This window comes from Lynx rufus, unplaced genomic scaffold (genome assembly GCF_022079265.1).
Source record: "Lynx rufus isolate CCGP_SWC_20201006 ecotype Redwood Valley unplaced genomic scaffold, mLynRuf1.p SCAF_16, whole genome shotgun sequence".
NCBI classification, from domain to species: domain Eukaryota; kingdom Metazoa; phylum Chordata; class Mammalia; order Carnivora; family Felidae; genus Lynx; species Lynx rufus.
Window position 1 is genome coordinate 6,463,346 of NW_025814830.1, and position 13,560 is coordinate 6,476,905.

The following is a 13,560-nucleotide window of genomic DNA, read 5'->3' on the forward strand; positions in this document are numbered from 1 at the left end:
GGGGGAACAGTCTGTGCAAAGGCCCTGTAGCCAGTTTTTTTTTTTTTTTAAACAGCTTTATCAAGATACAATTTACACATGATACAATTCACTGATTCAGATATACAATTTGGGGGTGGCTGGGTGGCTCAGTTGGTTAAGTGTCTGACTCTTGATTTCAGCTCAGGTCATGATCTCATGGTTAATGAGTTTGAGCCCCACATCAGGCTCTGTGCTGACGGTGTGGAGCCTGCTTGAAATTCTCTCTCTCTCTCTCTCTCTCTCTCTCTCTCTCTCTCTCTCCCCCTCCCTCCCTCCTCTCTCTGCCCCTCCCTCCTTCTCTCTCGCTCTCTTAAATAAATAAATAAACTTAAAAAAAAAAAACCCAAAGTATACAATTCAGTGGGTTTTAGTGTATTCACAGAGTTGTGCAGCCCATTTTAGAACATGTCATCACCCCCAGAACAGACCCCGTACCCCTTAGCCATCATCCCCCAATCCCACCACCCTTCATCCCAACCATGAATTTACTTTCTGTAGATTTGCCTATTCTGGGCGTTTTGCATAAACAGAATATCCAACGCTAGATAGGCCCTTTGTGTCTGGCTTCTCTCACTTAGATGTTTTCAGAGCTCGTTTATGTCGTCGCATGGCTCGCTACTCCCAAGTAATATTCCATTGTAACATCTGGAGAAAAGGGTGGATCTTTGAAAAGGAAAAGGATCTCAGGACAGGGTGGCCTGGCTGTCACATCGAGTCAGTGGTTGGGCTGTGGCTGATTCCGAGGGCAGGCCACAGAGGCTTGGGGCTCCAAGGGTCTTGGACTCTGGAGAGCCATAGTGAGCCATAGAAAAGATTTTGAGCAGGGGAGGGAGGAACAATACATGAACAGAGATGGCAGCATAGAAAGGGTGCTGCCTATGAACTGATGGGAAGGAGGGCAGGACCTTGAACCCAGGTGTGGCTGGCTCCACAGCCTGTCCGTGACCCTAGACTGCCTCCACCATCAAGGGAAAGTTGGGCGAACACCTGTTGCTGTCTGCTGGCTTTGAGGGTCAGCAGTTCACGTGCGGGTGTCCCATTGAATCCCCAGGGAAGCTGGAGAGGAAGCTGCTGTTAACATCCTCGATACACATGACCTCGCTGGGGCTGGGACGAGTTGGGTCCTGCCCCTGAGATCTTGAAACTCACACTGAGCTAGACACTGCTCCCTTTGCATGTATTTATTCTTTCAGTCCATACAACCACCCTTTAAGGTGGGGATTTTTAGGATCCCCGTTGTGCAAAAGAGGAAACAGAGGCACGAGGTGGTTAAGAGACCTGCTCAGTGTGGCGGAAGCCTAGGAGCAGGTGGCATTTATTAGGCGCTCACGGCATACGGGGCATTTATTACCCTATGCGCCTTAGATGGATACACTCACGTAATCCTCATGGCGGCCCTTTGAGGTCGGCGGGTTTGATCCCCCTCCTCCTACAGATGAGGAAACTGAAGCACAGAGAGAGGAAGTCACTTGCCCAAGGTCACTTGACTAGTGGGAGGAGAAGCTTGGATCTGAACCAGCATTCAGTTTTGTCTGGAATGCCACGGAGGGGCGTGGTGGTGGGGACCCTGGGTGGGGTGCAGCCTTAACACTCCTTCAGACCCTCCACCCCACGCCCTCTGCAGGTGAAGCTGTGCGACTTCGGCTTCGCGCGCATCATCGGCGAGAAGTCGTTCCGGCGCTCGGTGGTGGGCACGCCTGCCTACCTGGCGCCCGAGGTGCTGCTCAACCAGGGCTACAACCGCTCCCTGGACATGTGGTCGGTGGGCGTGATCATGTACGTCAGCCTCAGTGGCACGTTCCCCTTCAACGAGGATGAGGACATCAAAGACCAGATCCAGAACGCCGCCTTCATGTACCCAGCCTGCCCCTGGAGCTGCATCTCCTCCGGAGGTGGGCGGAGGCGAGGGGCGGAGGGCGCGGAGGGGGGCGGGGCCGGAGGGGCGGGGCCGCAGAAGAGGTGGAGCCCTGAAACAACTATGGGGGTGGAGCCTAGCGACGGGTGGGGCCACGGGGAGGGCGGTCCTTTAAAAGGTGAGGTGCCCTGGACCTGGAACCTTGGGGCGGGGACTCAGGGGTTTGTGTGGAACCAGTCAGGCCTGGTTCCTAGTTCACAGGAAACGAAGTGTTCCAGAAGCAGGGGACAGACGGCGCCTTGGGGCCTGAGCGAGGTTTGGCTGGTCTAGGGCGGGACCAGGAGAGGGACCGCTGGACCTGAGGAAACCAAACAGCTGGGGTGGCCAGAAGAGGCAGATCCTTCCTCCCATGGCATTGGCTGGGGCCTGGAGGCTTTGGGGTTATGACCCCGGAAGGGTTAGCCTTGCAAAAGCAGTGGCTCCGGAGGGCAGCTCATTTGCTGGGTGCCGGGCAGACTTGGGCCTGGGGCCAAGGGGGCAGGTCCAGCGATGGAGGGGACTGGTTTAGGGGCGTGGCGAGAGGAGGGGCAGGGCCATGGAGGGTTTCTGAAGCTGTCCAGAAGGACCTGTCCTGGGACCAAAGTCACCTGAACCTAGAAGCGGGTGGGAATGGGGGGCGCATAGTGAGGGGAGCCAGGCCTGAGACGGACAGTGGGATTCGGGGGCTTCGGCGTTGTGGCCGGGTGGTGACACTGGGTCTTGTGACTTGGGCCCCAGGAGGCTTGTAACTTTGGGGCCCCAGCCAGGTGTGGGGACGCGCCTACGGCGGGGCTAAGATACTGGGGCACGTGAGGGGGTTGTAAGAACAAGGGGGCAGGTCCCGGAGCCGGGGAGCTCAGGAAGACAGAGTATGCGAGGGGGGCTAAGAAGACAATACTATTCAGAACAGTTTATGCAACAACTACCTACTATGTGCCCAGCACTGACTGTCCTAGGTTCTGGGAATACTGGGATGAATAGGAGAGAAGGGATCACGTGAGGAGGAGGTTGCGAAGAGAAGGTTGTCGAGGAAGGAAGGGCCCTAGAGGGATGTGGCCTCATGGAGCTGGCAGGGCGGGGGGCGGGGAGGGGTCCCGTGGGGGTTAGTGCAGAAAAAGGTGGCAGTGGTGGGCCTGAGACAGGTAAGCACTAAGTGATAAGAATGTGCATTCTCGAGCGCTAGAGTAATACTGGGGGGTCCTCAGCGTGGTCTTTTGGGACCCACTCAGAAGTCTCAGTAAGAGTGAATCTGGTGTGGATGGCCATGTGTGAGGGAGGCCGTGTGGGTAAGGCCTGTACTCCGAGGGGTTCACACAGTGAGGCCTTGTTCTTCAAGGCTTCTGATCAAGGAGACAGCCTTGGACGAGTGATGGCTTGTCTTGAGTGCCTGACACTTGCCAATTCTCCTTTTCCTAAAAGACAGGCCGGTCTCTGGGCCTTCTGCAGGAAACCACTGGCTGACTACCGTCGAATAAGTTTGTTTTATTTTCATTTTATTTTTGTGTGCCTGGCAAGCGATCTTTGGATTTTCATTGACCAGGGTGACGCAATATTTTCATTTTCACCTTGAAAAATGAATTTTTAAAAAGGGAAGTGATGTGAAACTGAATGCTGTCAGTTTTTGTTTAAATACTCCCATGGCTCAAATTTTTAAATATACAGAATGGGGGGCACCTGGGTGGCTCAGTCGGTTGAGCGTCTGACTCCGGCTCAGGTCATGATCTCGCGGTTTGTGAGTTCGAGCCCCACATCGGGCTCTGTGCTGACAGCTCAGAGCCTGGAGCCTGCTTCGGATTCTGTGTCTTCCTCTCTCTCTGCTCCTCCCCCCTCTCAAAAATAAATATTAAATATACAGAAGGATCTATAGTGAAAATTCTCTCAGTCCTTTGTTATTCTTCCCAAAGACCATGGCTATTACAAGTCTTTTTACAAGTCTGGGTGGCTCAGTCAGTTAAGCGTCGACTCTTGATTTGGGCTCAGGTCATGGTCTCCTGGTTCGTGGGATCGAGCCCCTCATTGGGCTCTGTGCTGACAGCGTGGAGGCTGCTTGGGATTCTCTCTCTTCATCTCTCTGTCCCTCCCCTGCTCACACTCTCTTTCCCCCTCTCAAAATAAATACACAAACATTTTTTTAAAAGTTATAGGGGCACCTGGGTGGCGCAGTTGGTTAAGCGTCCAACTCTTGATTTTGGCTCAAGTCAGGATCTCACGGTTCGTGAGTTTGAGCCCTGAGTCAGGCCCCATGCTGACAGTGCAAAGCCTGCTTGGGATCCTCTCTCTCTCCCTCTCTTACCTTGCCTCTCTCTCAAAATAGATAAATACAAACTTTTATTTTTAAATTTTTTTTTCAACGTTTATTTATTTTTGGGACAGAGAGAGACAGAGCATGAACGGGGGAGGGGCAGAGAGAGAGGGAGACACAGAAACGGAAACAGGCTCCAGGCTCTGAGCCATCAGCCCAGAGCCTGACGCGGGGCTCGAACTCACGGACCGCGAGATCGTGACCTGGCTGAAGTCGGGCGCTTAACCGACTGCGCCACCCAGGCGCCCCACAAACTTTTATTTTTAAAAAAGTTATAAAAAATAGTGCAAGAAAATATGTGGATCTATATTCTTTTATTTCCCCCTTTTACGCAGATGGCAGCTTACTGTTTTTCAATTTGCATTGTCCACTTCACGGTATATCTTGGACAAATGGTTTGGCTTAAACAAAAATATATATTTTTAAAAATTTTGTTTCAATCCAAGTTAGTTAACATATAGTATAATAATGGTCTCAGGAGTAAAATTTAGTGATTCATCACTTACATAGAACACCCAGGGCTCATCCCAACAAGTGTCCACCTTAATGCCCATCGCCCATTTAGCCCACCGCCCCACCCTCTCCCATCCAGCAACCCTCAGTTTGTTCTCTGTATTTAGGAGTCTCTCATAATTTGCCTCTCTCTCTCTCTCTCTCTCTTTAATGTTTTATTTGAGAAAGAGAGACAGAGTGCAAGTGGGGGAAGGGCAGAGAGAGGGAGACACAGAATCGGAAGCAGGCTTCAGGCTCTGAGCCGTCAGCACAGAGCCCGACGCGGGGCTCGAACTCACAAGCCGGGGGAGATACGACCTGAGCCAAAGCCGGATGCTTAACCGGCGGAGCCATCCAGGCGCCCCCCTCCCTCTGTGTTTTTATCTTGTTTTTCCTTCCCTTCCCCTGTGTTCATCTGTTTTGCTTCTTAAATTCCACATGTGAGTGAAATCATATGATATTTATCTTTCTCCGACTTATTTCACTTAGCATAATACACTCTTCCACCCAGTTGTTGCAAATGACCAGATTTCATGCCACTGTATATGCTTAAAGAAAAATATTAAGCGAGGAGTAGTACAGGTGTTCCTGTATGCACCTCTGTATGACAAAGCTTATGAAGGTGACCTAGAAATGGGGAAACTGAGGGAGAGTCTTGGTGAAGAGATGTAGGAGCTAGTGTGTGTGCAACGTCGGAGGAGGGGGGGGCAAAATGGTAATTTAATGAGGAAACGGGTGGGTGAGCGAGTGGTGCAGGTGAGGCTTCAAAGCCACCGGGGCCATGCAGAGGGAAGGCCCCGGATGGTAGGCACGCAGGCAGGAGTGGCCTGTTGGAGGGGAGGGGCGGCCCCTCAGCGCGCAGGACTTGAACTGTCTCCTTCCCGTGCAGCCATTGACCTCATCAACAACCTGCTGCAGGTGAAGATGCGCAAGCGCTACAGCGTGGACAAATCTCTCAGTCACCCCTGGTTACAGGTGATGCAGGGGGCGGGGCTGAGGGCGAAGGGGGAGGGAGGTCCTATTGGCTGGGTTGGGGTAAGGGGAGGAACCAGATGGCTTATTGGCTGTGCGGGTGGTGAAGGATGCAGGTACATTTTCCGTGGCTCGCGAACGTGGCTGAGGTTCCCATTGGCTGGGCTGTAGAAGGAGGTGGAGCTGAATTTCTATTGGCTGGGCGGGTGGTGAAGGGCGTGGCTTCACCTTCCCTGGTACCCGGCCCGTCTCCCGCGGGGCGGATACGGTGCGGGCGCTGTGTGCTCTGTGCCTGCTAACCTTTGGTCTCCGGGGCCCAGGAGTACCAGACGTGGCTGGACCTCCGAGAGCTGGAGGGGAAGATGGGCGAGCGGTACATCACGCACGAGAGTGACGACGCGCGCTGGGAGCAGTTCGTGGCCGAGCACCCGCTGCCCGGGCCCGGCCTGCCCGCCGATGGGGACTTCGGTGGGGCCCTCCCGCCGCAGGACCACGAGATGCAGGGGCTGGCCGAGCGCATCAGCGTCCTCTGAGGCCCCGTGCCCCCCGCCCTGGCTGCCCCATGATGCTGTCCTCCCGTCCCCGGAGAGCTGCCCTCCCGCACCATCTCATGGAACTGTTCCATCTAAGGAGAAGCGGCTTCCTGCCCAAACCGGATGGCGCACGCCCCGGGGGAGGAGCACGGCGGGTGTCCGTGGAGGGGTGTAGTTATTTGCAACGTGAACTCCCCAGCAATTAAAACGAACTCATCTCTGGCCCCATGGCCTGAGTCTCTGGCCACACCGCACTCTCGTATCATGAGTCTATCGTTCACGGAGCTGGAGTTCACCCGGAAAGAGGATATTTCCTAAAAGGGGGTGGGGTGGGGGAGGGATGGGAGAGGTGGCGGCGAGGGGGCTGGAAGCTGGAGGACTTTTGGAAGAAGGAGCAACAGGGGTGGGAAACCTGGAGGGAGGACTGCCAGGAGGGAAGTCTGGAAGGGGGAAGGTACGGAGGGGAGCAGAAGGAGGATGGGGAAGCGAAAAGCAGGAAGAGTTCGAAAAGGAAGGAGTAAGCCCGGAGGGGAGGATGGATGCAGGAGCCCGACTGGAGGCTCGGAGGGTTTGGAGCAAAGTAACCCCATGGCTTGTTTGATCCACTGTTTTGGTTGGGGACATTACTACTAATCACAACCACTGATAAGAACAATGCAGTTAGCGCAAGTCTGGTCCGGAGTAGAAACCTGATGCGCAATATTTAGTATTTTCTTTTAAACCGATGCGGTGACTTCTCTACGCACAGAATGTGTTCATTCACTGGGTCATCCATCTGTCACACTGTGGTGGGTGATGCTGGGGACACAGTGGTGACTGAGACCGCCCAGGCTCTGCCCTCAGGGGGTTCGCCATCCAGCGGAGAGAGAGACCCGTCCCAGGACAGTGAAGACCCAGAGTGGGTATGGCTGGGTGAGTCTCAAGCGAGCCTCGGGGTCGGGAAGGCCGGTCTTCGGAGCTAACTTCTCAAGCTCCATCCCGGTCCTGAGATTGTAGGCAGAGGGAACATCGCTCCACCTTTGACCCCTGCCCTCCAGCTCCTCATTGTCACCCAGACTATGTTTTTAATGTTTATTTATTTTTGAGAGAGAGAGAGAGAGAGAGAGAGCGCCAGTGGGAGAGGGGCAGAGAGCCAGGTGACAGAGGATCCGAAGCAACTCCACAGTGACAGCGTAGAGCCAGATGAGGGCTCGAACTCACGAACTGTGAGATCATGACCTGAGCCGAAGACAAGAATCAGGCACTTAACCGACTGAGCCATCCAGGCTCAGTTTGTTTGTTTAATTTAAATTTGAGCTAGCATAGAGTGCGATATTGGTTTCAGGAGTAGAAATTCAGTGATTCATCCCTTACATAAAACACCCAGTGCTCAGCACAAATGCCCTCATTAGTACCCATCACCCATCTGGCCCATCTCCCACCCACCTCCCTCTGTCAACTCGTGATTTGTTCTCTACAGCTAAGAGTCTCTTGTGGTTTGTTTCCCTCTCTTCTCTTCATCCATCAATGGACATTTGGACTCTTTCCATAGTTTGGCTACTGTTGATAATCCAGAGCGATGGCTCTTTGATTTAAAGAAGTTCATTGGGCACCTGGGTGGTTCAGTCAGTTAAGCGTCCGGCTTCAGCTCAGGTCATGATCTCGCAGTTCACAAGTTCGAGCCCCCACGTCGGGCTCCGTGCCGACAGCTCAGAGCCTGGAGCCTGCTTTGGATTCTGTGTCTCTCTCTTTCTCTCTCTGTCCCTCCCCCACTCATACTCTGTCTCTTTCTCAAAAATAAATGAAACATGGGGCGCCTGGGTGGCGCAGTCGGTTAAGCGTCGGACTTCAGCCAGGTCACGATCTCGCGGTCCGTGAGTTCGAGCCCCGCGTCAGGCTCTGGGCTGATGGCTCAGAGCCTGGAGCCTGTTTCCGATTCTGTGTCTCCCTCTCTCTCTGCCCCTCCCCCGTTCATGCTCTGTCTCTCTCTGTCCCAAAAATAAAATAAAAATAAAAATAAATAAATAAAATAAATAAATGAAACATTTAAAAAATTAAAAAAAAAAAAAAAGCTCAGATGAGGGGGGCACCTGGGTGGCTCAGTTGGCTAAGTGCCTGACTCTTGATTCTGGCTCAGGTCATGATCTCATGGCTCCTAGGTTCGAGCCCCGCCTCAGGCTCCGTGCTGACAGCATGAAGTCTGCTTGGGATTCTCTCCTTCTGTCTCCACCCCTCCCCCACTCACACACACTTTCTCTCAAAATAAATAGAAACTTAAAAAAAAAAAAAAGAAGTTCAGATGAATCTCAATGAGGATCGCCAGATAAATGAGAATACCTTTGAGGCATAATTCGAGCTGATAATATTGGAGAGTGTCTCTTGGATTCCATCTCGAATGCTTCTCCCTCTAAAACTGATTGGTCCGGGGCGCCTGGGTGGCTCAGTCGGTTAAACAAGCGGCCGACTTCGGCTCAGGTCATGATCTTGCAGTCTGGGAGTTCGAGCCCCGCATCGGGCTCTGGGCTGACGGCTCAGAGCCTGGAGCCTGTTTCCGATTCTGTGTCTCTTTCTCTTTGACCCTCCCCCGTTCATGCTCTGTCTCTCTCTGTCTCAAAAATAAATAAACGTTAAAGAAATTTTTTTTAATAAAAATAAAAATAAAACTGATTGGTCCAAGGCCCAGGAGGGTAGACAACAGATAGACAAATCCGTCTCCAATGACAGACCCACATTGGGAAATATACAGAATGCCTACTCAGGCCTGATCCTGGATAATCCCACTGCTTCGATCTTGGCCACTAGTTTTGTTAAGTTTGAGGCCAGAAATTAGAGAGACGATCAAAAACATGACGTGAGAGACGCCTGGCTGGCTCAGTCCAAAGAGCATCGAGAGCAATTCTTGATCTCAGGGTTGTCAGTTCAAGGCCCACGTTGGGTGTAGAGATTACTTAAATGAATAAAGAAATAAAAACTTAAAAAAAAAAACAACCGTAACATGAGCTGGAGAAATACCTTGATTGCAGAATTCCATGAGGTTAGTCCAACATCGATCATGAGGATGCCGGGGCACATCAAAGCAAAGCCACACAGTGTCACTTAAGGCCCCACACCTTGAATTTGAAAAAAAAAAAAAAAAAAAGCCCATTCTGTCAGGGCCATTGGATACTACCAACCCTGATCTTTTTTTTTTTTAATGTTTATTTATTTTTGAGACAAAGAGAGACAGCATGAACGGGGGAGGGTAAGAGAGAGGGAGACACAGAATCTGAAAGAGGCTCCAGGCTCTGAGCGGTCAGCACAGAGCCCGACGCGGGGCTCAAACTCACGGACCGCGAGATCATGACCTGAGCCGAAGTCGGCCTCTTAACCGACTGAGCCACCCAGGCGCCCCCTACCAACCCTGATCTTGATAGAGGTGCTTGTAGGGACTATAAAGAAAAGGGACACCAAATTCGAGGGTTAAGATTTAGTCTCCCCAAGGATCCCCTTCTGACAGGCTTTCTCCGTGTCCATAAATACCCCTCAAGCCTTTGGCATATGGCTAGGCCAAGACCTGTAGGCCATAAATAAGAGTCAAACCTGGGTCGCTGCGAGTTCCCAATCTGAACACTGTCTCTGCCTCTCTATCCCTTCCGGCACCACCCAGCTTACCTTACGAACGCCTCGTCTGTCTACACGTTCTTTCATTTCCCTCTACGTCCAGATTCTCCATCTTTTTGTTCTCACCCGGGAAAGTCAAGAATGCACAGGGACAGGAGTGCCTCAAGAGGTCACGGAAACCCCCTCTTCCTTTCCGGGGACCCTGAATGCTCATTTGAGGGGTGTGGTTCCCCTTGCCATACCCACCCCCCCAATCCAATATGTGGATGATCCCCCCACTCGGCTCACTCACTGACACTCAACACGTACCCCCCAGAGACACGAGGTGTCTAGGGACGCATTACCACGACGTTAAGCCACAAGCACCCGACTTCCGCACCCGAAGGCTCACGGTAGCCACAGGAGGAATTTATCCCATCGTTCGTGGCATCTGGACCCAAGACTAAAACGCAACTCCAGTGGTTTCTGAGGCTGCGATGGGTTGAAGTGTGTCCCCTCCCCCGACCCCAAAAAGATAGGTTGAAGTCTTATCCCCCCGTCCGTCAGCATGTAACCTGATTTGGAAATAGGATGGGTTGCAGGCAGGTTGAGCCTTGTCTCACGTACCCCTCAAAGACTCCTTCTAACTCACCGCCTGGTCGTGACAGTAACCTCTCCCTATCCCTAGCATCGATGAGTCAGGATTTCTGGGCTCCTTCGCATCCTGCCCCTTCACGGGACCCAGTCTCAGACCATAACAACCCTATAAGCCGTTAGCAGGAACCACCTCCCCACTGCACTCACCCAGATTTTCCAGCTATCAAAACACTACCCACCCCGAGTCAACGGGGGCCGCTCGTAATTTCTCTTGGCAACAAGCGGCGTCACCCCTCCTGTGACTCATTTCATGGCCCCGGTCCCGTCCCTACATCTTCTCCTTGCTGTCCCAGCTTCAATCAGCATTTATTGGCTGAGCCCCTCAGCTAAATGAGACAATTATTTCCACGAGTCTTGGATTGCCCCCCGTGAGGCGTGCCTTGTGTGTGAGGATTTTGCAGACTGGTACCCGCCTACCAGCCGGACTGGCTTCTGTTATCTTGCCAATCCTGTGAGCCCTTTTCAGAGTTTCGATCCCCCCTTCAGTCTATTCATGTCTAACCTTCACTCTTTCTTCTCTCCACCCCTCACCGAATTCCTCACAAACGTAGGAGACCAGCCACGTCCTGCGAAGGCTGAAAGTCACCCTACACACACAGGGTCTAGGATGACTGCGACCCCCTTTCTCATTAGCATCAGGGGAGTCAAATGCTCAGCAGTAAACCCCGAGGATTTAATAGGGCCTCCACCCATGTTTGGGCAACTTTTGCGCCCAGGTCCGGGGCTTCCGAGGGAGGGCCTTGTATGTTACAGTTGGAAGTTTCTGCTGCATGTTCATTTCCAGGGACTCCTCAGACATCTCATCATCAGTGACGCCCGGGCGGCTCAGTCGGTTGAGCATCTGACCCTTGATTTCAGCTCAACTCATGATCTCATGGTTCATGAGATCGAGCCCTGGGTCGGGCTGTACGTTGATAGTGCGGAGCCTGATTGGGATTCTCTCTCTCTCTCCCTCTCTCTCTCTCTCTCTCTCTGCCCCTCCTTTACCTACACGTGCATGCCCCCTGCTCTCTAGATAAACAGACTCAAAAAGGTGGAGGGGCAATGAGGTTATCTGCAGAATTGTGACCGCTGTTCTGACTCCATCAACCAAGGATCTCTCTGTTCCTCCTTCTTGCAACCCTGCCAACTGGCTGCCCCCGGGCCTCAAATCTTGGTTTTACCCCCTTATTCAACCATTAATAATTCTCTTTTTTATTTATTTTCCTAGGAATACCCATCTTTGAATGCCCAGTGACCAAATCCTAAATCAGTTTCAGATCCAGCATTTTATGCAAGAAATGGTTCAACTGGCTTTGCACAAACAGCAGGGATGGAAAACCAATCCTGACATCACCCCAGACACTAACTACTGAGAAAATCTTGTTTGCGACTGAGCTCCCTAGATCCACCTATCATGAATCTCGATCATCTCCCCGCTGTTGGAAAATTAAGGCAGTTAAAGGACAGTCTAGGTCTGTCTTAAACAAGAGGGGGATTGACTATAGTTTGTCTCTACTAAAGTCCAAGTTCATTGGGACTCACGAGATTATTTCGTACTTATTTATCAGACCCTTCTGTGGCTCTTTCTACATAGAAGGCTCTAGACAAATATCTCGCTCAATCCTCAGAATGAGTCTATCTGGTAGATAATGTTATGACCCCCATCATACAGATGAGGAGACCGAGGCACAGATGTTAACCAAGTTTCTCAAAGTCACGCAGCTAGAAAGGGGCAGGGCTGGGGCTCACACGCCCTTCCCCTCCCCCTAGTCTAGTTCCAGAGGCTTAGCTCTCAAGAGTACCACCGCCTCTCCAGCTTACGACCAGAATGCATTCTGGTGCAGGAGGGTCCTAGAAGAGGGAGGTTCTCATACGATCTTCTGGGCCCTGGCCTTTAGGGAGTCAAGGTCTGTCTGAGAAATGGGTATGAACACTGGAGCTAGATCTTGAAGGTTGTAGGGGGACACACTCGGCGTAGTGACACAGGCTGGCCGCCTGAGGGGGCGCCAGCCCGGCTCGCGGAGCCAGGGGAGCCAGAGGGAACCTTGGAAACCAAAGTCAGGTTCAGACTCTTAGGACCACAGAACGTCGAGAACAGAGCATCTTAGAATGCTGAGAACAAAGCCTCTTAGAACGTAGAACAAAGGCTCCTGGAATCGTAGAATGGTGAACGCAATATCCCGTACGATCTGGGAGACAAAAGACGCTTAGATTCTGTTCTGGTCGAATTATAGAATCTTCCACCCAGGATGGTCTTCTAATTCCAGAATTTGGGATGTCATCGATCTCAGACTCTTAGTTAGAAGTTGAGACTGTCTACATAATTTGGGAAGCCTGCTGCAAGATGAAAATGCGGAGCCCCTTGTTCAAAAAATAAGAATTTCAAGACAGGAACAGCCGAATATTAAACCAAGCACAGGGCCCTCCTAAGCTGGTCACACGCCGGTGAAGCCGGTCCCGCTTAGAAGCATCATTTTATGGGAGGATGCCGGTCTTAGCCAGCCTGGTCCTCTGGTTATACAGCTGAGTGTCTGGGAAGGCTTCGTGGAAGAGGAGGCAAAATCAGGGCTCGACTCAATAACCCTCTCCGCCCCCCCCCCCCCCCCCCCCGCACAGCCTCAGCAGCTTAGGGTTGCTAGGGGCGGGGGGGGAGAGGAACAGCTGCCAAACTGTCACGTGGACCCATTCCCTATTTATAGATCACCCCTTCCCCTCTCGCGGTACAGTCCAATGGTAGCCTGAGCTCGCCCGCAAGGGGGCGGAACCAGCTGCGGGACCCGGGAGGCACGGACCAATGACATTGAAGCAAGGGCGGACTTGTTTCATTGTGACGCGAGAGGGGGCGTGACCAGGCCCCAAAGGCTGGCAAGCGGTGGGGCGTGGCGAGGCCGCCCCGAAGCAAAGCGAGTAGGGAGCTGCGAGCATGCGTCGCGTCGGGGGGCGCGGGTGCACCGCCGAGCAGCTTCGTAAAGGAGGGTAGCAGCCAATAGGCGACGGTTGCTCTGTCGCCGGGGGCGTGGCCATGCAGATAAGGCGCGGGTGGGCGGCCCAATGGGCGGGCGCCTATGCAGATGAGACGGTGACAGCCGGGCCAGCGGGCGGGCGGGCAGGCGGGCTGTTGGGGCGGGGAGGTGGGACCCGGAGAGGGG

The 13,560-nt window shown here is 52.8% G+C and overlaps 1 protein-coding gene across 3 annotated transcripts in view; it reads left to right on the forward strand.

Moving 5' to 3' along the window:
- Positions 1–6,468, forward strand: part of PRKD2 (protein kinase D2) — a 35,464-nt gene extending 28,996 nt beyond the window's left edge. Inside the window, exons 16-18 of one of the 3 annotated variants that reach the window (XM_047077795.1) lie at positions 1,646–1,913; positions 5,599–5,684; positions 6,002–6,468. In XM_047077795.1, the coding sequence (XP_046933751.1) occupies positions 1,646–1,913; positions 5,599–5,684; positions 6,002–6,214 (567 nt within the window). In that variant the 3' untranslated portion in view covers positions 6,215–6,468. Of the gene's footprint in view, positions 1–370; positions 1,592–1,620; positions 1,914–5,598; positions 5,685–6,001 lie in introns of those variants that run through there. The other 2 variants (XR_006961792.1, XM_047077796.1) reach the window with 2 other exon arrangements.
- The last annotated feature ends 7,092 nt before the right edge of the window (positions 6,469–13,560 follow it).